This window comes from Onychomys torridus, chromosome 4 (assembly GCF_903995425.1).
Source record: "Onychomys torridus chromosome 4, mOncTor1.1, whole genome shotgun sequence".
Lineage (NCBI taxonomy): Eukaryota > Metazoa > Chordata > Mammalia > Rodentia > Cricetidae > Onychomys > Onychomys torridus.
In genome coordinates this window covers 57,463,252-57,488,197 of record NC_050446.1, presented here as the reverse complement: position 1 = coordinate 57,488,197, position 24,946 = coordinate 57,463,252, and the positions used below count along the sequence as shown (strand labels likewise).

At 39.6% G+C, this 24,946-nt stretch overlaps 1 protein-coding gene across 4 annotated transcripts in view; it reads left to right on the top strand.

Annotated features, from left to right (window-relative positions):
• The window catches only part of Nckap1 (NCK associated protein 1), an 82,763-nt gene extending 69,937 nt beyond the window's left edge, over positions 1 to 12,826 (top strand). For all 4 annotated transcript variants that reach the window (XM_036183122.1, XM_036183121.1, XM_036183120.1 and 1 more), the window contains 7 exons: positions 2,420 to 2,502; positions 2,789 to 2,869; positions 5,998 to 6,091; positions 7,829 to 7,945; positions 8,727 to 8,836; positions 10,993 to 11,082; positions 11,939 to 12,826. In XM_036183122.1, the coding sequence (XP_036039015.1) occupies positions 2,420 to 2,502; positions 2,789 to 2,869; positions 5,998 to 6,091; positions 7,829 to 7,945; positions 8,727 to 8,836; positions 10,993 to 11,082; positions 11,939 to 12,055 (692 nt within the window). In that variant the 3' untranslated portion in view covers positions 12,056 to 12,826. The remainder of the gene's footprint in view (positions 1 to 2,419; positions 2,503 to 2,788; positions 2,870 to 5,997; positions 6,092 to 7,828; positions 7,946 to 8,726; positions 8,837 to 10,992; positions 11,083 to 11,938) is intronic.
• Positions 12,827 to 24,946: the final 12,120 nt, after the last annotated feature.

Below are 24,946 nucleotides of genomic sequence, written 5' to 3'. Positions count from 1 at the left end.
GTTCTGTTCTCTGACCCCAAATAAGTTTATTAGGGTGCACAATATTTTGGGGGAACACAATATCACTACACTGGTTAGTGAAGCCTTCTCTTGTTTTAATTACACTTAGAGTGTACCTGTGTATGTGGAAGGTTGTGTGGAGGTCAGAAGTTGGTTCTCTGCTTCAACCATGTAGGTACTGGAGGCTGACCTGAAGTTGACAGGCTTGGCAGCAAGCCCCTTCAGTGCCTCCTGCTTAGCTCTTTGGAATGGAATGTCTTTTCTTGTTAGTCCTCCTTTATGCCAACTAGGATGAAACTTTCTCAGATGAATCTTCTCCTTGTTTTCGTTTTTCCATTTATTTCTTTTCTCTGGTAGAAATGTTTCCTTAGTTTTCTGTTACATTGCTTTCATTAATTGTCTTCTCGTCTGCTGGTCAGCAGGCACTAACATACTGTAGACAGATAAAAAGGTGAATAGATTACTTTTTGTGGAACTGACCATGTATTTGTGACATTTTGTTAGCATTTTTTACATTTATCACATTTAGCTCATAACATTCTTGCTTCATTGCCTAATAAAACATTTATAGTGTGAGTTTAAATTCTTAGAAAGTCCAAACAGAACACCTCAGCCCCTGCTCTTCAACTTGCATCTGTGGTTTTCTGTATACCTCTTTCTAAGAATTTGCTTATTTGAATTGTTTCTAACATAAATGCAGTCAAATTTTAGAGGCGTGTGTGTGTGTGTGTGTGTGTGTGTGTGTGTGTGTGTGTGTGTGTGTGAGAGAGAGAGAGAGAGAGAGAGAGAGAGAGAGAGAGAGAGAGAGAGAGAGAGAGAGAGAGAGATACTTAAGTGGATGTGTACATGGATACACATTCCCAGAGCCCCAAAGCTTATAGTAGGTGTTGTCCTCAATTGTTTCTCCACGTTATGTGGAGATGAGGTTGTCCCAGAACCGGGAGCTTCCTTTATACAGGATGACTAGCCAGTACACCATAGGGATCTTCCCGTATCCACTCCATGACACTAGAATTACATGAGTTTGTAGCCATGCTCAAGATCCAAACCACACTTTACCACTGAGTTCTTTGCCTAGCTACCTACTGTCTTATCGATTTAGATTGCTTGCATTTTCTATATTTATGTCATTACATAGTTCATTGCCTTGTGTAGGGTACTTAGTAAAATATTCCCTTTGAATCCCACTCTCTTACTTTGTTAGCACAGTTTGAGTAGTAAGTATATAGTAATCATCTTCAAAGTTATTTTCTCTGAGCAACATGCACATGATCAAATCCATCACCATGAATTCCAGTAATTTAGCTCTGCATCACCTATCTGTAATCTCCTTCCCATCCAGCACTGATCAGAATGGCTCTGCTTAGCTTCTGAGACCACAGGTGTTCAGGGTGGTATATTCATAGACCTGCTTATGATCTCAATAAGCAGTTCTTCCATTTTTGGCCACAACTTAGGAATTTTCTCCAGGGGATTAGAGACAGCTCAGTAGTTAAAAGGTACTTGCTGTTCCTACAGAGGACTGGAGTTTGGTTCTAGGTTCTCATCAGTAGCACACTCCCTATTCCAAGGGATCTGACACTTTCTTCTGGCCTCCTTGGACACTCACACATTTATGTCACACAGAGAGACTCATAGAAATGTACATTTTTAAAAAAGCGTTTAAAAAATTAAAATGGGGAGTCAGATGCCAGTGGTGCATACTTTTAATCCTAGCACTTGAGAGGCAGGCTCTGAGTTCAAGGCCAGCAGGTCTGTAGAGCATAACAGCCAGGGATACACACAGGGAAACCCTCTCTCGAAACCTCCCCCAACCCCCTAAAATTAAAATACCTGGAGAGATGACTCTGGGGTTAAGAGCACTGGCTGCTTTTCCAAAACACCTAGGTTCTACTCCCAGTACCCACATGGCAACAGAACCCTCTGTAACCCTAGTCCCAGGGATCTGATGCCCACTTCTGGCCTCTGCAAGTATCTGACACACATACATGCAGGCCAAACATCCATACACATAAAATGAAATAAAATAAAACTTCTAAAAACAAAATAATTTATTCAGAGTTCCTCTGCCATCTGAGGGTTTAAGTCCACGCCATTGTGATGGTTTCTCCAGCTCTGGCCTTCCTCCTACCTCCACCAAGTTCATGAGGGATTTCGTAGTATTTCAAAATCTCAATGAAAGTCAGCCTTCCAATGCATCTACAAGAACAGCGTTTAGTGTATGTGTGTGAATTGATAAATAACTTAAAGTTTAAATATTGGCTATCAATATTACATTTACCTCTTTAAACACTGTTGAATCACATTGCAGTTAGTCTTAGTATTTATTCTAGAAATTTTGATTTTGAGAATTTTCTCTAAAGCTAAAAAAGTCCGTTTATGGTTGTTGTTTTTCCTTCTCCCCTTCCTTGTAATTTAGCTGTTGACAGTGTCTTGAAAAGGATGACGATAATCGGTGTCATTTTATCCTTCCGGTCACTGGCACAAGAAGCACTGAGAGATGTAAGAAATCATTTCCATATCATCTCTTCATTTCCACATGTTAAAATTCACAGCAATATTAAGAGTCAAATTGTAGTTTGCATAGTAATGATAAAGTATGTTTTTTGATTTGGTATTGAAATTTGGTTAGTACACTATTTCAGCTTTGCTCTACATTAAAGTGTTCCTTTTGGACTATGCTCATCTTAACACTGAACACGTATCATTTCCATGTATTTTGACCTTATCTGATGGTAGTATTTCATCAGTGTGCAGTGCTGACCTTGTTGTTGATTGTCCTGCCTAGGTCTTATCCTACCACATCCCTTTCCTCGTGAGTTCCATTGAAGATTTCAAGGATCACATTCCAAGGGAGACGGACATGAAGGTAGAGTTCTTGTTGTTTGTTGTTGGAAAGTGAGATGGTCGTTGCACACGTGAAGTAAATGTAACAGACCTGGAGATAGCGTGCATGCCTGTGCTGCTGCTCTCGGAGCTCACAGCATCAACTACAAGGATATAAAATTTGTAAAAATTGATGTGATTTGTAGTCAGTTTTCAAAATAAATACTTAAAAGTCTTATAGATTTCTGTAGTCTAATTAAAACCAGTTTTAAGTATTAAATGGAGTTTTAATAAAGTAAATGATGAGTATAACAAGAACATCTTACCACGTGCAATATGACAAAGCTCATTGTAAAGTATATATTGTTGCTTTCCTATAGGTAGCTTGCAATACAAAATACATAGTGGAAAACATTGATAATGGCATACTGTAGGCATCTTATTTTTTAATTAATGAATATAAGATAGGAAGTCAATAGCTTTTTAAAGGTCTATAGTTTTTGTTTTAAATTTTTTGATCCATGTGATTCAACCACTGGTTTAATCCCAGCTGTGATTTCCTACTATATTTAAATCATGTGATGAACAAGGAGGCATAGTTACTGCAAGTGTCCATGTTTGAGAGATGATTTTATACTTGGTTGAGAGAGAGAGAGAGAAGAGGAGAAGGGAGGGGAGGGGAGGGGAGGGGAGGGGAGGGGAGGGGAGGGGAGGGGAGGAGAGGATGAGAATCTGTTTGTCTGTCTCCCAGGGATCAAACACAGTTGTCAGGCTTGGTGGCAAGTGCCTCTGTCCAATGAACCATCTTGCCAGCATCCTCTGCATATTTTGACTCTTGAATAGTGTTCAAGTTTCAAAGTGATACCTTCCAAACTTTAGAGTAGGATAGGGTTGGAGTGTCTTCCTACGTATCTCAGGCTGGCCTAGAACTCTAAATAACCCTCCTGTCTCAACCTCCCAAATGTGGGATTACCATTTTATGCCACCCTGCTTGCTTTATTCAAGTGGCTTATCATCTACTGCTCTGTTTATCTGCCCCTCTCTTCATATGTAGCATCTGAGCTAATCAGATTTGCAAGCATTCTCTCGTGTATCCATTTACCCTCTTCATTTATTGTACTTGAAACATTGCCTTCTTCTGTTTCTACATTTGGAAGTCCCGCCTGTCTGTCAAGGCCAGGTTCACTTGCCAATTTCTAAAAGTCATTCTTAGGTTCCTAATGATAAGATTTTTTTCTTAGTGCTAGTGGAGAACTTTTGTTCTTCTGCCTGTGTTTATACTAGATAATAAACATCTTAAAGGACGAGGCCTTGTTTCTTTTAATTTTTGATTTACCTATATCAGAAAACACAAGATTAAACCATTCTTATGAGCTCACTGATGTACAGGTGCTAAGAATTCTAATACTTGGCCCACGTTGAATTAATCTTCCAATTCTTTTTTTTTTTTTTTAAGCTGGGAATTGAACCCAGGGCCTTGTGCTTGCTAGGCGAGCGCTCTACCACTCAGCTAAATCCCCAACCCAATCTTCCAATTCTTATTCATTGGTATAATTATATTTAGTTTCTAGCAAACTGTCAATAAAATTTACTTTATTTAAAGAATCCAAACATGATTTTTAACAACTTTATTCTTATGTCGTAAGTGGTTTTGAGTGTAATCACATGACCATTACAGTTTCAGTTTCAGAATATTTTTATCATCCCCAAAGAGCATCAGTACCCATAGCAGGCATTCCTGACTTTTATCCCACTCCCCAGTCCTAGATAACTGTCTCTAACTGCAGACTTGCCTGTTTTGAGTACTTTGTGTAAATCACACAACAGATATTCTTTTGACTCAGACTTCTTTAACTTAGCATGCTTTCATGTTCTACTTTGTTACAGCATGTGTTAGCACTTAATTTTTAATGTTCCATTGTATGAATGGTTTCTTTATTCACCCATCAGTTGGAGATAGGGGTTGTTTTTACTTCTTGGATGCTGTAAATAATGCTATTTCATTTATCTGTGTTGATGTTTTTGTACTTTTATATAAGGAATGGAATTGCTGGGTTGTAGAAACTGTTTAGCTTCGAGGAACCACCAAACTGATTGGCCTTGGCAACTTGTTTTATATGGCTATCAATGCTGAATGAAGGTGCCAGGGTTTCCTATATCCAATCTTGGTCATCTCGATAAGAGACATTTTAGTTGGTGTGCAGTGGTATCACTGTTTTGGTTTGCATTTTCTTCATTGAGGGGGTCTTGATGGTGTCCAAGAAGCACAGAACTCTTTAATTTCAGTGTACTTTAGCTTATCTGGTTTTTCTTTTGTTTGTAGTTCTGCTATCAAGTACTGTCCTGACAAAGGCCATCAAGATTTATGTCTGTTTTTTCTTCCAAACTTTTTAAAATTTTAGCTTTTACATTTAAGTCCTTGACACATTTTGAATTTGTGTTTGTGTGTCGTGAGCAGTGAATGTCTCTGATCTTAGTGCATAGTTGTTTCCATTTGTCTGAGGTTTACTAACTGTAATATCAAAGATAACTAATTATGTATGCAGTTTTTAACTAAAGTATCCGTCAGCCTATCTTGAATAATTGCAGTCCATGTATGATGTAGAAAATTTCTTACCAGAAATTGCCCTATCAGATCTTTAAATTGGTGTTTCTTGAAATGTTCTGTACTTGATTAAGCATTGAATCTCTGAAGTTTTTCATTAAATAACTGTGGACTTCAGCATAGATTCAGTAACGTTAATTCACTTTTGTTTGTTTATTCATCTCTTGGCTGTTACTGTAGCCCTGGCTGAGCTGGACTCATTCTGTTGCTCAACCTGACCTTGAACTCTGAAGTGCTGGTAGTACAGGTGTGAGCTACTACAACTGGCTTCGTTTATTCATTTCTTTTGACTTTTTACATCCATTTTAAGACAAACAGTAACTGTAGGATGAACCTGTGGAACTTGGCAGAGTTCCACAGAGGGCTACAGATCTCGTTGGTCTGCACAGTGGGAAGTAGGAAGGAGCAGTGTTAGGTCGATGTCCACCGTGGGTTAGCTACCTGCTTCGGCCAAGTTGCCGAAATCCTCTAGCATGTTTGTAGGCATAGATCTTTTCTGACTGAAGTAAACTTTCTCGGAAGTCTGTTAAAACATGGACTCCTTTGTAATTCTTGTGTTTTGTCAGGTTGCGATGAATGTGTATGAGCTGTCATCCGCTGCTGGATTACCGTGCGAGATTGACCCCGCCTTAGTCGTAGCGCTGTCCTCACAGAAATCAGGTAAGCGCATTAGCGGGTAGACAGGTAGTGTTCCTGTTAGCTGTAGGGCAGCCCAGATGTGCAGTGGTACTTTGCAAATGCTTTCTTAGTATTACGCTTTAAGTTTTTTAATTGCTGTTTGGAGTTTTCCATAGCATAGTCATTACATACATACTGTCTGAGCCATACTCCCAGATGAGTCTGTCAAAGCCATTTAGTCTAGATAGATGCATCAGTGCAGAGGAACAACACCCTTTCAGCTTTAATGAGCTCAGGGAGGTGGAAGGACCAGTGGAGTTAGAGAAAAACAGACAGACACTGGGGAGAAAGCTCCGAAGAAAGTGGAAAGGGGATTATCAGCTGTGTGGCAGCAGTGAGCTGTGATGATGAGATCCCTGTCCGTGGAGTGCCCTACACAGCACTCAGGTGAATGGGAGGAAAGGGATTGCACACAGTAGGTTTGGAACGGCTCCGTCGGGAACAAGGACATGGAGTCATAATAGCTAGAGGAAGGAGGGAAATCAAGGCTTTGTTTTTGTGTGCTTGAGCTATGGCCCAGCTTATGAAAAGGACTTTCTGGGATGGAGAAGTTGAGAGCATTTGTATACTGGTGGAAGACTGTCCTTATGATATCTAGGAAGTTGGTAACTAGAAAGTAATGTCCCCTTCTAATTAGAATAGATATTCACCATAAAAAAGTAGATATATAATACTGATCATTTAGAAATTTTAAGGCCAGTCCTTTGAAACATAGTACCAGAAATGTTCCATATAATTCTAGGTTTGTCCACAGTGTAAATAAGTTTTGTTTGTATTGAAATGCCCTTCTCCACTCTTGATTTTATTTTCAAAATTTTTATTTATTTTGTGTGCATGAGTGTTTGCCTGCACTTATGTACCTGTACCATGTGCATACCTGGTGCCCAAGAAGTGAAGAAGAGGGCATTAGCCCTTGGGGCTGGAGTTACAGGTGGTTGTGAGCCACCCTGTGGGTGTTGGGAGCTGAACCTAGGTCCTCTGGAAGAGTAGCAAGTACTCTTAGCCACTGAGCCATCTCCAGCCCCCTTTTCAATTTCTTTTGAGCCAAAGTATAATCTTTGAGTTTATTAGTTTTCCTATTAGTTATACTTTGTTTTCATCATTCAAATGATTTATTATTGCTTATAAGTACTTTTTATGATCACCCAAAATTTTTAAAATACTATGTGATTTGTTTTTTTTTTCCTGTGATCAATCCATAGTTACGTATAATTTGCAAACTGCAGAGTAACTAGAAGTTCCCAGAGGAACTAGAAGTTCAGGGAAGAAGTCAGATGCTAGACAGAACAATTTCAATACCATAAATATTTTTGTAAAGATTATTGTCTTATAGCTACAGAGCATGCTAGATACTCTCATTCATAATTGCTTTGTTTTGTTTTCTAGAATGGAGAAATAGGTAATTTGGTCCCCTTTTTAATATTGGTATCCTTTAAGCAGTGTATTTAAAATGATATTATTCATAGCTGTCTTGGGAAAGAAAGACTTTTTTCTTTCAGTGAGTTTTCAGATTATGAGATAAAAAAAATTTATAAACGGCAATATATATATATATATATATATATATATATATATATGGTGTTCTCATAATTTTTTATCATTTTCAATTAGAAAATTTAGATAAAAAATTTTGTTACCTTTATTTTTTACTAGGTTATATTATTAACTTTTAAATAATCTTGAAGCAAAGCTTGATCGTTATTTCTCATTTTTCTTTAGAGAACATTAGTCCAGAAGAAGAGTATAAGATTGCTTGTCTCCTGATGGTCTTTGTAGCCGTTTCCTTGCCTACTCTGGCAAGCAATGTGATGTCGCAGTACAGCCCTGCTATAGAAGGTGCCTGCCTTAATAAACTTGTTGGGACACTGAAGGGTCATTGGGTATTTTTGGTAAAGAATTAGGTGGTGGGTTTTTTTTTTTTTGACATTGGTTTTAATATAACATATATTGTTTGCTTTGTGTTCTGGTAGTTTATTTTTTATTTTTATTTATTTGTTTGTTTGTTTATTTGTTTGTTTTGGTTTTTTGAGACAGGGTTTCTCTGTAGCTTTGGAGCCTGTCCTGGAACTCACTTTGTAGACCAGGCTGGCCTCGAACTCACAGAGATCCACCTGCCTCTGCCTCCCAAGGGCTGGGATTACAGGTGTGCACCACCACCGCCCGGCTTATGTTATTTTCTGATAAAATATAGATTAAGTTCTGCCAAACAGGAGCTCTGCAATGGGCATCTGTTTCTTTTTTGAAGTTGTAGTTTTCTAAACTATGACATGTTGTGTAGGTCAGCTAGAAAGTACAACAGAGAATGGTGAGCATGCCCAGGTCATGAGGTGATTTTAGGAACTGAGAGATGTCGTGCTCTAAAGCAGTTTAGCCATTAACATTTCCATTTCCAGGGTGTGCATCTTGAGTGTTTGCCTGATAATGAAATACTGACTGATCATCACATGCATCTTTGCTGTGATAGTTAAGAGCACTCATGCCCATAAACGGAAAAGAGTAAATCACTTTGCACCCTAACTCTTAGTCCTACTTCTAGAAGTTTATGTAGCCTGAGGAGTCATTAAAGGTTTGCCTTCTGTGTGTTACAAACTACACAATCCTGTTTGTACTTTCTCAGGACACTGCAACAATATACATTGTTTGGCCAAAGCCATCAACCAGATTGCTGCAGCTTTGTTTACAATTCACAAAGGAAGTATTGAAGACAGACTTAAAGAATTCCTGGCGGTATGTCTATTCAAATATCAGAACTTGTGACATTTTACAAAGCAAACAAAATTTATGTAACAGTAAATTCCCATGACTTTTACATTTTATTTAGTTTTTTCCAGTGATATTTTTGTTCCCAATTTATTAAATATATAAATCTCGCTTATTTTTCAATGTTTTGTGTTTGGAAAGAGAACAGGTTACATCAAGTTTATCATTGTCTTCCTTCCTGCCTCGATGTCTTTCCTTATCTGCCATATGGTCTTTTTGCTTAAACTAATGTTTGGACTAGAGATCTCCTCCACATTTGGAAGATTGCTTCCATTTTTCATGTAAAGGAAGAAAACAGAGAGATTACATGTCCTTTAAAAGATAGGTTTTACTCATTTCCAGTTACTTAGGTGAGGACCACAAATGGTGGCGACTCCACCGTAAATACTGCTCGAGAGCTGTGGTGGAACGCCTGTACTGTGAGGCTGGGGAGGTGGCGATGGGGCGGCAGGCTGCAGGCCAGTTGGCCCGGCCAAAGGGTGAGGACCTCTCTCCAGATAGACAAGGGGCCAGAGAGACGGCTCATCAGTTAAGATTATTTGTTTCTCAGTTCCCAGACCTACATTGCACAGCTCACAACCAGCTCTTACTCCAGTTCCAGGGCATCTGACATTCTGGCCAGCGTGGGCACTGGCACACACAAGGCATATTCAGGCACTCACATGTAAAAGAAAAATAAATACTTAAAACAGTAGCAAAAGGTATTTTTCCTTACTTCCACTTAGTTTAGAAACACTGTTAATAAGTACAAACTCAACAATGAAAATAGGATTTGCAGGGCTGGAGAGATGGCTTAGCGGTTAAGGAAGCTTACTGCTCTTCCAGAGGAGCCAGGTTCAGGTCCTAGCACCCACATTAGACTTCTCACAACTGCCTCTGAACTCCAGCTCTTGGGATCTGATGCCCACTTACACACAAACTCATGCAGGCACACATAAACAAAAATAAATAAAACTATAAAAATGTGACTTGTTACTAAAAGAGAGTAGTGTCAAGTCTGTCAGACAGCATATCTTTTTCATATTTGCTTAAAGAAAAGAGATTTAAAAGACACTTCTAGAATATTTGAGTTTTTTCTTTATTGAAAATACTGTAAGCCTTTAAATTATATATATGTGTGTGTGTGTATACACATATACATACATACATACATACATACATACATACATACATACATACACAGCAGTAATTTAAGGGAGAAAACTTAAGTTTGAAAATAGTATTACAATTCAGTTGTTTTCTTTTTATTTACTGTGTTTTGTTCTGGGTTTATTGTCCTTCCTTGCAAATTCAAACCCAGTTTGAAATTGTCTTATTTAAGACCTAAAAAATATACAATAAATTATCAATAAAATATGCATTCAAAGTCTCTCACCCCAAGAGGGTACCTGAAGCCAGGGGATCGGACTGAACCACATACATACATGTTTACTAACAATACTCAGTAAACTATTAAGGCATAATAAATTATTAACAGAAATAATGGACAAGTTTCACCAATATACTATAACGTAAGTTAGGGGAGTGTGGTCTTTGACTCTACTTTGTTGTACTGTGTTCACCTTGTGATATTGAGATGACACGGTTGAGATAAGGAAGGGGAATGTTAGAGATACTGGCGTAGCAGGAGGGTGGGTGTTGATTTGTGACAGTACTTCAGAGGCAGGGCCCTCTGCTTTGGATGATGCTGATCATGAAGCCATGAGATTATCATGACTTGCTACCAAAAGAGACTAGTGCTAAGTCCACCCGTCAGATGTGGTCTACTGTAGTTCTTGGACTTTAGTAGCAGATACTGTTGATAGTTGGAGATTCTCAACAGCATTTAACAGAAACCTTTTAGAGAAGAATATTGTAATCAGCAGTTACTATATTTTTAACTCATGAAAGCATTGATGCAGAGGTTATAATCCTTCAGTGACCATGTGGTTAACTTCGGTAAGTATGAGGAAAATGTCAGTTTTAATAAATATTTAATTATATGTACCTTAATTATTGATTGATGTAAGGTCTCTAGTTCATCATACATGATACATTGAATAATTGAACCATACTGAAAATGAGCAAGTAAATGAGCAGCGTTTTACTGCCAACCTCATTGATTACATGTATGTACTTTTAAGCTTGCGTCTTCCAGTCTACTGAAAATCGGCCAAGAGACAGATAAAACTACAACAAGAAATAGAGAATCTGTTTATTTGCTACTGGATATGGTATGTCTCATTTCAGTTTAATTAACTTTTACTGATCACAAAAAAAGATCCAGTCCTTAGAATGCCCCTTCTTGGCAAATAAAGATTTTGTTGGTGTTTTGTTTTTGTTTCTTTTGCGATTTTTGGTTTTTCTCCATTTCTTGTGTTCACTCCACCCAAACCATACACTTTCTAAAAATTCCTGCAAAGACTGACACCATTCCCATCTAGCCATAGGTCGGTAATAGGAAATAGTAAGGCCAAAGGTGAGCATTAACAGTGTGACGTCCTGTAAGGATGTGTGCAGGCCTTGTATTTGCTGGATATGTTAAGTTCAGTTCTCTGAGCTTCCTGGTGGCAGTGAATCTGACTTGAGGCTCTTCTCAGAGAAGTTTCCTTAGCCTTGGAGAATCAGCAGAACTCATAGCTCCATTATTTTCCCTGAGGATATTTCCAATCACACAGGCCTGTATTAGTCTTTTTCCTTCCGTTTGAACTCTAGAATTTAGTGCTCTCCATTTAATTATAGTTGGTTTATTTATTTATTTATTTATTTTTGCTTAACTTTCTAGCTTTGTTTTGGGCCTCTTAAAATGTGCCATATTTTAAATATTTTTGTATTCATTTTTATTTTTAGACTATTGCTAAGGATTTATGTTCATGTGTTCCTATTGATTAATTGATAAACTTGAAAGTAGCATTTAAAAGTATTATGATAGAATTCACTGTGGCACATTTGTATTTTGGATTTTGAAATAAAATATTCTGTCTCTGTCTGTTTCTAATGAGAAGAATATAGAGTTGTTTTCTACTCCCATTGAGTAACTTGAATTTTGGTTTTTTTTTTTTTTTTTTTTTTTTTTTTTTACTTTTCCAGATTGTACAGGAATCACCATTCCTAACAATGGATCTCTTGGAATCTTGTTTTCCTTATGTATTGCTGAGAAACGCATACCATGCTGTCTACAAACAAAGTGTTACATCTTCTGCATAGAATACTTACTCAAGACAAGCACGAATTTTTGTTGCCTTGTTTATCTGTAAACTGTGGAACTCTTTTAAAGCCTGAAAACAGTTTTGTGGATCAAATTTTCTTCAGCTGTTGTATTTTCTGATCATTGGCTTCCTAATATGGTTGTACTACGGTATACTTGGTTGATTTAGTTGCACATTCTTAAAACTCAGTGAAATTCTATGATTTCAGAGTATCATTTGTTTGAAATACCATAACACTATGTTTTTGATAACTGATAATGAAAAAATCCTTGCTTGTTTATTTCTGAAAATGAATTGTATTTAGTGATTATTTTAGATAGTGATATGATAGCACTCATCTGTGTGTAAATTATTTCATATAGGGAGAGTTCTGATCTGTACCTATGGTTCTTACTAAGATCAAGACTGGATGTGCATTTCTGTGATGCTTATGAAGACATTTCTACTTTATTTTGAACATTTGCCAAACTAAATACTCTAACACTATCTAACCTGAGAAATGTTAGACAACGTGAGCATTGGAAGCAGATTCTGAATCTCAAACAGCAGCATATGCTGTTGCCTGTAGAAAGCCTACTGATAATCTCATCCCATGCCTCCCAATGGGCATCAGCACTACCGTGTACCCTGCTGTATAATAAACAACCAAGACACTTGTCAGTTGTTGATACAAGTGTTAGTCCCAAACCACTTTTTATATGTTTTAAAATTGAAATTCAAGTGTATCTGCCATAACATAAATAAACACTAGACTGTATCACATTTTGAATTATTTCTTTAAGATCTTTGGAAATTTATTTGACAACATGAGATTTTTAGTTTAAACTTTGTTTAAAGTAAACATAGGTTTAGGGATATCTTAGAGCATTTTATAGCAGATCTATTATTATAAAATGTGTTTAAATGTTTTAGAAAATACTCTCCATTGGAAAAAATACTGAAATTAGGAATAAGACTACATGACGTTGTTTTAAAGATAAGAACTGAAAGAAAGCACATGCGTGCGTCCATGTGTGTGTCATTGGCTTCCTGATTTCATCTGTTACCAAATGGAGTTGTTGAAGAGTGAAGAAAAATGCAGTAACCATGGAGCCAGTGCTGTGTTGTTAAGGACAGGTCAGTACTCGGTGGAGGTTCACAGAGTGCCTCTGCTTTGTGGTTGGCATGGACAGCAGGGCAACACATTCCGTTTTGATTGGTGTAAGACAGCCTCTTCAGCTCTGTCTGGGAAGCACAGAGAGCTGCTGTTCATAGCTCTTATGTACACTGATAACAGCACTCCCAAACTCATTGAGACATTTGTAATTGCTTTCAACTCAAGCTGAGGGTGCCAACCAAATTAAGATTTCTTTTCATCCCTTAGTGACTAATCAGTAAACACATTTCCCCTTCAGTGTGGTTTGAATATTTGTTTGTTGACGGTGATATAATTTTATTGAGACACTCATAAACTTTATATGCTACTCAGTATTTTCAGAAACCATGACATTGCTCCTTTTCAAAATACTTGGAATTTAGAAAAAAACAGTAGAAAGTTGTTGCTTTCTTAGGCATTTGCTGTATCATACAGTAACTTGAAAAATAATACTACCCATAAACTTCGGGATATGTCTGAATATTCGTGTTTCCCCAAGCTTCACATGGTGAAATGTAATCTCCAATGTAATGATGGAGTGGGCCTGTGGGAGGTGATTATGCCTTGACAGAGGAGTTCCTTGTGCCTGTCGCCATATGAGGACACAGGATGGAAGCACAGTCTCTGAACCTAGAGGCACGCCTCGAAGACACCAGATCTGCCAACACATTGATCTTGAGATTCCTTAATATTAGCCATCCAGTCTGGGGCATCTAGTTAAAGCAGCCCACACAGACTGACATCCTGGTTCTGGAGGTGTAACTATGGAGCCATGTAACTGTGGAGCGGTGTAAGTGGCGTTCAAGACGAAAATTCTGCTTCTGAATTGCAGTTACACATCCTCGTTTAATGATGTGCACACCAGTTATAGAAAAACTATAACAAATGTCACATAAATACTTGCATTATAAACACATATAAGTTACAGCTAGAATGAGTATATTTATTTGAAAGGACATTGAGTTGTTAATAAATGAGAATGCCATACTTGAGAGGGAGAGGCAACAGGATTAAGAGTTCCAGAACAGGGCTGGAGAGATGGCTCAGAGGTTAAGAGCACCGACTGCTCTTCCAGAGGCCCTGAGTTCAATTCCCAGCAACCACATGGCTCACAACCACCTGTAATGAGATCTGGTGCCCTCTTCTGGCCTGCAGGGATATGTGCAGACAGAACACTGTATACATAATAAATAAATAAATCTTTTTTAAAAAAAAGAGTTCCAGGCCAGCTTGGGCTATGTAGTGAGACCTGCTCAACTGTGTTCACAGCAGCTTTATTCATAATAGCTGGGACCTGGAGACAACCTAGATACCTTTCAACCAAAAAATGGGTAAAGAAAATATGGTACATACATACTACGGAGTATATTACTCAGCTGTTAAAAACAATGGTATCATGAAATTTGAAGACAAATGGATGGAACTAGAAAGAGAATCATCCTGAGTGAGGTAACCCACACCTAGAAAGTCAGTATGTTCTCACAAGTGGGTATTAGCTGTAAAGGGGAGGGTTATCATGCTACAATCCATAGACCTAGAGAGTCTAAGTAACAAGGTGGGACAAGGGGGGGTGGGAACATGAAGGGTGAGGTTGGGGGTGGATGAAAGGGGAGAGTACTGAAAGATGACTGGAAAGGAGGGGAGGCATTTGGGGGTCAGGGAGAAAACTGGTGCAAGGGAAACTCCCAGGAATCTACAAGGACAATCCCAGCTGAGGCTCTTAGCAATACTGAATACATACCCTGAACTTGCCATCTGTGACCAGGCAAGACCTCCAGTGGATGGATTGGGACACCAACCCAGCCACCTAACCTTTGAGCTACATACAGTCTGTCCTACCCCTGGGATGTCCTGGGGTAAGGATGGCACAGAGGTTGTGGGAGTGGTCAGCCAGTGACTGGTCCAGCCTGAGACTCATGCCACGAGAGTGAGCCCACCCATGATACTGCCTGGAGTGCCAAGACCCAGAGGCTGGATGGCCCAGAGACCTTCAATAGAACCAAACCTGATTGGAGAAAGAAAGTCAATATGATGATGCCTACTGATATTCTGCTATACTCATAGATAGGTGACTACCCCAATTGTTATCAGAGAGCCTTCATCCAGTAGCTGACGGAAACAAATTCAGAGACCCACAGCCAAACATTAGGCTGAGCTCAGGGAATCCTGCTGAAGAGAGGGAGGAAGGATTGTACAAGCCAGGGTGTCAAGGACATCACAAGAAAACACACAGAAATAACTAACCATGGGCCCGTAAGAGTGCTCAGAATCTGAACCAACAACCAGGGAGCCGGCATGGGACTGACCTAGGTACTCTGCATATGTGTGACAGTTGTGTAGCTTGATCTACTTGTGGGACTCCTAGCAGTGGGAGCAGGGGCTGTCCCTAACCTTTGGCTGACCCCTGAGAAACTGTTCCTCATACAGGTCGCCTTGCCTAGCTTTAATACAAGGGGAGGTGCTTGGTCCCACCACAACTTGACATGCCATGCTTTGTTGACACCCATGGGAGTCCTGCCCCTTTCTGAACTATTGGTGAAATTATTAAGGCCACTCCACATAGTTAAAAGGGAGGTTTATTTTGTGGGGTAACTTACAAATGGATAGCACGCAGGGTCTGGGAAAGGTGGCACAGTCCGGCGGTGTTCTCTGAAGAACTCTGCTCGGTCTACCTCCAGTGTCCAGGGGCCTGGAACCAAGAGAAACCTCTCCTCTTGATCGTGGGTCTTCAGCGTCCTCTCTCAGCCCTGCCTTGTAGGTGTGACCATTACCAAAGCCTCATTGGGGATTGGAACTTCCAGGCCAAGGCTGGAATGGCTACCCACTACATTGAACAGAAACAGGAGTGGATTTGGGGGTTGGGGGAAGAAGAGGAGTGAGGAAAAACTGGTTGGATGTAAAATAAAATACGAAAGCTAGCGTACAGATTAGATATGGTCATAACCTATATGGTGACTGTTGTTACACATGTGGGCGTCGTAAAGTATGATGAAGTAGGCATTTAGTTACTTGTTTAATCTTGCAAAGGCTAACACTAAAGAGTAAAGAATACACTACTTCCCAGGTCAGAGCTGCCATTTCTTTCCTAACTTTTACCTACAGTCCTGGTGCACAAACAAGGATCTTGTGTGCAGCCTGATGCAAGGTCCAGTTGGAAGAACTTGAGGAGGCAAGGCAAGGAAACATTTAACCTTGGCTGATGCTACTGACTGTCCATGCCAACAATACTGGCTGAGGCAATAATGAGAGTAATGTTTTGAGAACTTGCCATGCATCATATTCTGTATTTTACTGAATGTAACAAATTATCGTTCATTTAGTTCTCAGTCCTATATGATGGTAAGCCTATTTACTGGTATGGTTACTGAAGCTCAGAAAAGAAAGACATTTGTATAAACACTGCAAGAAACACAAGTGAAGGTGCAAACATAGTCCAGACACTGCGTTTTGCCTCTTAGATTACTCACATATGAATGTGGAGTTTTCTGTTCAACAGCATTGACAGCTTTTGTACTCACCGAAGTGCAAGGCTAAGTTCTTATACTCGGTATTTTCATGTCCATGTTCGGTTCATCTCAACCACATTGCTCACTAGGAATTTTCCCCAGTTGTTATAAATGAATGAGGAACTGTCTCTCAAATAGAGGTCTCCTGTACCTTATCAATAGAATTGTTGAAAAATAGTGTTTTAAAGTGCATGAGTGTTGCCTTTCTAGCCCACTTTTGTTTTGTTTTTTCGAGACAGGGTTTCTCTGTGTAGCTTTGCGCCTTTCCTGGATCCCACTCTGTAGCCCAGGTTGGCCTTGAATTCACAGAGATCTGCCTGCCTCTGCCTCCCGAGTGTTGGGATTACAGGCATGCGCTACCACTGCCCGGCCAGCCCACATTTTTAATACTGTGCCATGCTCTTTTCCAAGTACTAAAACAGTTTCCTTGATGAATGACTGGGTGGGTTTGGGTACTGTGCCCACTCCTTGGTTCTTAGTGATCCTAATTTTCTTTAAAAATGACTCTTTTTCTTTAAGATTGATTTATTTATTTACTTATTTATTTATTATGTATACAGAAGAGGGTGCCAGATCTCATTGCAGATGGTTGTAAGCCACCATGTGGGTGCTGGGAATTGAACTCAGGACCTTTGGACCTCTGGAAGAGCAGTCAGTGCTCTTAACCTCTGAGCCATCTCTCCAGCCCAGTGATCCTAATTTTTTTATTTGTCATCTGCCACTCCTGTTGGCCTCAGCTTCGTGTATTGAATCAAATCCCATTCCTCCTCTGTTTCCATGTTGTCGTTTGGATCTGTAGTGCCATACATTCAAGGGCTGGTTACCAGCAAAGGGGCTTTGAGAGGTTCATGGATCCCGATGGCTCTGCCTTAGCTCTCTTCTGCATTGCTGGGACAAGTCCCCTGATAAAAGTAATTTAAGGAAATAAAAAGGGTTTCCCTCACAATTTGGGGATACAGTCCATCATGTAGGGAAGCCATGGCAGCTGGAGTGTGAGGAAGCTGATCACTTTGTATCCTCATTCAGAAAGCACAGAGTGGCAGCTGATGCTCACAGTTCCTTTGATGCAGTTTGAGGACCCAACCCATGGAATTGGTTCCATCTTCAATTAGGGTGTATCTTCCCACCTTAGTTTGCCTAGCTGTGATGGCTACTTTTGACTACATCTAGAATTAACTAAAACCCAAACAGCTGGGTGCTGTGGGATGTCTTTCTGTATGCTGTGAATATGTGTTGCTCTGACTGGTTGATAAATAAAGCTGCATTGGCCTATGGCAGGGCAGGATAAGGTTAAGCGGTACATTCAAACTAAAGACTAAAGGAAGAAGGGTAGAGTCGAGATGCCAGCCAGATGCCAAGGGAGCAACAAGATGCCAGCAGAACAATAACACCACAGTCACATGGCAACATATAGATGAATAGAAATGGGGTAAGTTATAAGAGCTAGCTAGCAAGAAGCCTAACCCCATAGGTCATATAATTCACAATTAATATTAAATCTCTAAGTGATTATTTTATAATTAGCTGTGGGACCGTGGGGCCAGGTGGGACCAGAGAAACATATGGCTGCAGCTGGGCACACCTGTGAGGGAATTTTCTTTATTGGATCATTTGAGGTTGGAAGACCCACCCTAAATCTGGACCATACCTTCTGGTGGTAGCTCACATAAAAGGACAGGAAGGAATGAAGCTTTTGCCCACTTGCCCTCACTCTAACTAGCTAGTTCGTGTATCCTGCTACTGAGGCATTCCTTTTCTGACATTAGAGCCTATTTCTTTGGGATTATGAAATACACTGAAGACCAGCTGAGACATCAGCCTCCTGGACTGAACAACTATTGGATTCTTTGACTTTACTGTCCAGAGACAGCCATGGTTGGACTATCTGAACCACAGCCTGTAAGCTGCTCCAATAAATCTAAATAAATAAATGTAATTTTATATATGTATATATATACATATATAATCCAGCTATATAAATTTATATTTATTCATTTTACCATATTTTTTTTTTCTAGAGAAACCCATTATACCAGCCAATCTAGAAACTGCCTCCCAAACATGTCCAGAGGCATGAGCCAACAAATTTAGAATCATGATTCTAAATAAAGTCACTTTGACAGTCAAGATAAAACTGTCACAAGCTCTGGCCTAGTCAACAGGTTAATCCCTAATGGGTTTGAAATATGACATCAGAGGTGAAATAGAAATCAGAGGTGGGAACTACTTGGAAGGTCACTGGAGACAGTCCCTAGGAAGGTAAACAGTGTTTTCAGTCCCTTCCTACCTGCTTTTGCTACTTCCTGTTTGCTATGGGTTGAGAGGCTCTGTTCTCCGGTGCCTCTCACCATGATGCTCCATCTTGTCACAAACCAGCAATGGACAACTGAGATTTCACCAAAATGTACTTCCTTCTTTAAATTGTTTCAGGTGTCCCTGTGATGACAACCAACAACACAGGTTATTATATTATGTATTCTACATGTAACATGTATAAAATGTAGAGCTTATACCTTCAAATGTTATTGTGACATTCAAAACAGTTATGACAATTGTTCCTTGGAAGTCCCTCTCCTTTTCTGAATGCTGTTCCCTGTAGTGGTATTTGCTCTGCCCATGACCTTGGGCTGTAGGGCCTGAAGGTGGCAGTGTTTTCTGCCATTTTATGTGACCTCTTAAAAGGAGAGGGAGAAGGGTCACATAGCCATTGTCCTTGCTCCTGCCTGTGAAGTGGATTCGCTCCTGGTTAGATCAGAGGACAACTTCAGCTGTCAACTCTGTTCTGTATTCATGAGTGCATTTCCTCAATTTACCTTAATACACTTCCCTAACACTTCTTAAACAGAGTCCTGTGGAGTTATTGCTTTATCTGGTGCCCAACCGCGTGGATCTGAACCCCACGTGCTCGTTGTTAAAATTCTGGCCTCACTCCAGCTACACGACTGCACATGGGCAGTTCAGGAGGTAAGGTCTTGCATCTGACGTCATCAGTGTGCACCGGTGACTACCTGCACGAGGTGTGGCCACGCAATCAGGGCATGTGTGGTGTCGCCCCATAAGCCTGCTTCCCCAGGAGCCCTTTAAAAAAAAAAACAGACACAGACCCCACCTTCTCTCTCTGCTCTGCTCTGCCCTCACCTCACCATCTTTCTCTCTCTTTCCTCTCCAGGCCTGGTCCTCTTGTTCCTCCTTCCTTTCCTCCTAATAAAGCTCTGCTACCAAGCAACCGGGGTCTGTCATGATCACCACCTTTCCACCACGTGACCAAACCTAATGCCCACAGGCGGCTGCTGGTGACTTTCTCCACCCTGTAGAGCCCCCATGATCCCCCAGGAACTGCCTGACCCCGCTCAGGTGACCACCTGACTACAGCGGCCGTGCTGGGAGCCTGTAGGCCAGGCAGCTCACTCGGCAGCAGTTCCTGTAACCACTGCCAGAAGCACAGGCCTGCGCAGACAGAGCAGCACATCAGAGAGAGGTGTCTGTGCTAGGCGCCTTTCTAGTTTGTGCTTGTAGGGGCGGGATAGGGTCACAGACCCCCGCCTGTTTAGAGACTACCAGCTGACTGTTTCTTTACTTTTAAAGCTGTTCAGTATGGCTGCTGCCCACTCCATTTTTTTTTTTTTTTTTTTCCAACTCCGGCCGCCTCTACTGTTGCTATTTTGTGCGCAGCCACCCACCGAGGGGCGCAGACGCAGAGCCAGTCCCACGGAGTGTCTGCAGCTGACCCAGGCCGTGCTTCTAACTGTTTGTTTGGTGTATTGCCTCATCTGTTGTGATCCCCCGGCAGCTCTGCCTAGAACTCCCAGGTACCAGGTCGGGGTTGCCTGGGTGAGCGCTTAATTCACAAGAACCCATTCAAGGAGCCTGAGTCAGCGCGCACCAGACCTGTTTGGGTGCTGCACCTGCGACACCTACTGGCCAAGCAACAATACTACATCCAAAAATCATTGAAGGAACCAGCCGTTCACCTAACCTGGTTAGTTACACCTGGAACATCTGGACATACAGGGCAATCTTTCGAGGATTTTATCTGAGGTAAATTACTTGATAATTTTACACTTTAAGCTGATTAACAAATAAACAAATTAATACATTTTTTTCTTTACAAATTTTGAATATTTCTAAAAAAAATGGCAGACAATTTCAACACTCAGGCTTTTAAAAACCTTTTTGTTTGTACTATAAACGAAATATTACAGGACATATATGACCTTCCTGAGATGTATATAATGTTCACCATAATAGTAATTTGCGGTGATATTTTAATTGTGCTGAAATGTGATTTTATTTGTACGTTAATAAATAAAGTTTGTTGTAGATCAGAGGTCACATAGCGAGGTCACATAGCCATAAGCAGGAGTCAGGCAGTGGTGGCACATGCCCTTAATCCAATCACATGGTAGGCAGAGTCTCTGTGTGGTCAAGGACACAGCCAAGCATGGTGACACAAGCCTTTAATCCCAGGACCAACCATAGAGTCCTGGAGGTCTGTATAGACAGGCAGTGATGAGGACATCATGTGGCTGGGCTTAGAGCCAATGAGAATGCAGACCAGAAAGGCAATAAAAACACAGGTTACACAGGAAGAAGCGCTCTCTCTCTGGTGAAGTGACGGTGGCGAGGTGGTAAGATAAGGTAGTTGTGGCTCTTCGCTACTTCTCTGATCTCTTTGGCTATTACCTCTGTATTTGGCTCTGTGTTTCTTATTTAATAAGATTATTTAGAAATTCGTCTACAGTAATTAGGATAGTGATTCATCTCATATCATTAAAAAATTGGCTTAATAATAACAGCATAAATGAGACATTAATGAGACAGACACAGGACTTAAATAGAAGGATTCTTTCTTTGGAATCTAGTAATTTACCACAAGAACTTCAGTCTGTTAGTAATAACTGGACAGCCAGATTTAATTCTATTGATAGTAAACATGAATACTTAATGGATAAAATAACTCTTCAGAGCAATCTTAATGCCATTCAGATAATTTCTAAGGAGGAAAGATCATTGCTAATTGATAGAATAATGCCTGGAATCACATGTTTCTGAGGAACATAAAAAATTGTGTGATTCCATGAAATTTCTAGAATCCTTTACAATAGAGGAGGTTCAAACACTGCAACAGGTGGTAGTTGATTCATTTTCAAGCTCTGGAGGAGTCTCTCCATAAAGATAATAAAGGAACTAATAAGCAGAAGGGCAGAGCCATACAAGTAATAGCATTGCTAGGTGGCTCTTATAAAATGGCTTATTCTGTCACCATCCATGAGAAGCCAGCAGATGATACATATCCTGAAGAATATATAGAATATCTCTGACAACCTATTCATATGAGAGATTTAAAAAAATATTAAGGAAGTGGTAGCCACCTATGGAATACATTCAACATATGTAAAACAGATGTTAAATACATGGTCTTCTAGAAATAGAATCATACCAGATGACTGGAATCAGTTAATTTCAGCTGTATTAGAGTACAGCCAGCAGTTACAATGGATAAGCTGGTTTAGAGAAGAGGCTTGAAGAAGGTCCTTGAATAGCAAGGTAAAATCAGAGGTTTTGAGACCTCCCAAGATCAAATTCTTGGTGAGGGCTGTTTTGCTGATTTAAATTAACAAACTACCTTGGATAAGCATATATTATCCCTATGCCATACAGTACCTTCAAATGCTTGGGGGAAAAAAAATCTAGAACCAGGGAAACCAACTGATCTATTTATGAAAATTTTCCCAAGGTCAAAAGAACCATTTACTAATTTTTTTTTTTTTTTTTTTTTACAAAGGCTGACCAGGGTTGTAAACAAGACAATATCAGACCCACAATTAAGATAAGTATTAACTCAATCTTTGACTGATAATGCTAATATATAATGCAAAAGAATACTTACACCTTTAAAGGTCAGGTCAGCACTTTGGAATAATGGATTCAACATACAAATGGTATTGAGCCTCTTAACTATGGTAATGAGGCTTGGATAAGGAGAGGCAATTTTCAAAGGTGGAAGGAGGTGGTACACCAGGTCATATAAGAAGAAATTGTACACAGGGTGCTCCTAGAAGCAATGCTTCTATAGAAATAACCCAAACAGGAGACCTCAACTTTATTATGTAGAAGATGCAGCAAAGGCTGAGACTGGACCAATGAATACAGATCAATTAGAGACATATGAGGCAACCCTTTACCAGCAGGAAATACCTTGGGGGACCTCTTGCAGGCCCCCAAATCTAATGTGGTCCAAACATTTCCAATCACTGTAGAGGAAATTCCTCCCCAGGATAATTAAATAACCCAGTGTGTAATGTAAAGAATGATACTGCACTAAATGACAGAACAACTTTGATAGATGAATCCAAAAATTCCAAAAAACACCATAAAAGGAATATTTTTGCAAACTTCCATAAATGAACAAAGACCAAAGCTTAAAGTACAAATTAATAACATGTTCCTTGAAGGATTAGTGGACACAGGTGCAGATGTGACTATAATTACACCAAAATTATGGCATCTGAATTGGCCTCTTCAAGAGGGAGTTGTCCACTTTCTAGGGATTGGAGCTGTATCTCAGGTAAAACAAAGTTCGAGATGGATTGAATGAATAGGGCCAGAAGGACAAAGAGGGAGTTTGGATCCATGTGTGGCAAATGTAGCAGTGAATGTTAGGTGCCAAGATCTGTTACAGCAATGGAACACCAAGATTAAAATTCCTCCAATCTCAGGAGTGAACTATAGGCCAATTCATGTTTCTGGGAATAATATAAGATACTATAAAAACAGCCACCAACCATTCATGTTGTACATAAACAGAGCACAACTGCAGTTGAACTGTCAGAATTACCAACGGCCCTACCTTTAAAATGACTAGCAGATAAACTTGTCTGGGTTGGACAATGGCTTATAACACAAGAGAAACTACAAGCTTTAGAACAACTGGTTCTGGAGCAGTTAAATGCTCAACACATTGAAGAAACTTCCAGTCCTTGGAATTTTTCTGTATTTGTTATTAAAAAGAAATCTGGTAAATGGAGATTGCTGAAAGATCTGAGAGCCATCAATAAAGTAATTCAGCTTATGGACTCCTTACAGAATGGGATGACCTTGCCTTCTCTGTTACCAAAAGAATGGCCTATTATAGTTATTGACTTAAAAGATTGTTTCTTTACCATATCTCTACAAGAAAAGAATAGAGAAAAATTTGCTTTCACAGTACCTACTTATAATTGCAGCCAGTCAAGAGATATTAATGGAAGGTTCTCTCACAAGAAATGTTAAATAGCCATACCCTGTGCCAATATTTTGTGCAAAAACCATTGGAAATAATTTCTGCAAAATTTCCACAATCTATAATCTCCCATTATATGGATGATATCTTATTAGCTGATCCAAAGTTAGGTACCTTAGAAAACATGTTTGAAGAAGTAAAGAAAGTTTTGCCTCACTAGGGATTACAAATTGCTCCTGAAAAAATACAAAGAGGAAATTCTGTTAATTACTTAGGATATAAAATAGATCTACAAAAAAAAAAAAAAAAATTAGACCTCAAAAGGTACAACTCAGAAAAGATCGATTGCAGACTCTTAATGATTTTCAAAAATTGTCAGGAAGCATTTCCAACTTACAGACCATCACTGGAATACCTAAGATGGACTAGTAAATTTGGCCAATACTCTAAAAGGGGACAAGGACTTAGACAGTCCAGGAGAATTGTCAGCTGAGGCTGAAAAGGAGTCGGCTCTAGTAGAAAAAAATATGAGAGACACATGTGGATCGTGTGAATCCAGAACTTAACTGCATTCTGGTCATACTCCCCCCTGGACACTCACTGACAGGGATTTTGATGCAGAGGGAAGATATGATATTGAAATGGATATTTCTACCATGTAAACCGAGTAAGAAGTTAAAGACTTATGTAGAAAAGATCTCTGATTTGATTCTAAAAGGAAAATTAAGAATTAGTCAATTGACAGGAATGCACCTAACAGAAATTGTAGTACCTTTAACTGATGAGGAAACTTCCTCTTTATGGAAAGATAATGAATACTGGCAAAGAACCTGCAGTAACTTTTGGGGAGAGAGTAACAATTGCTATCCCCAAAGCAAGAATAGAATTTATAAAAAGAACTGAATGGGTCCTTCCTCACACTGTACTGCAAAAACCAATCTCTGGAGTCCCCACATTCTATACTGATGCAAATCAATCAGGAAAGGCAGGATACAAATCAGGAGACTTATATAAAGTAGCTCAAAG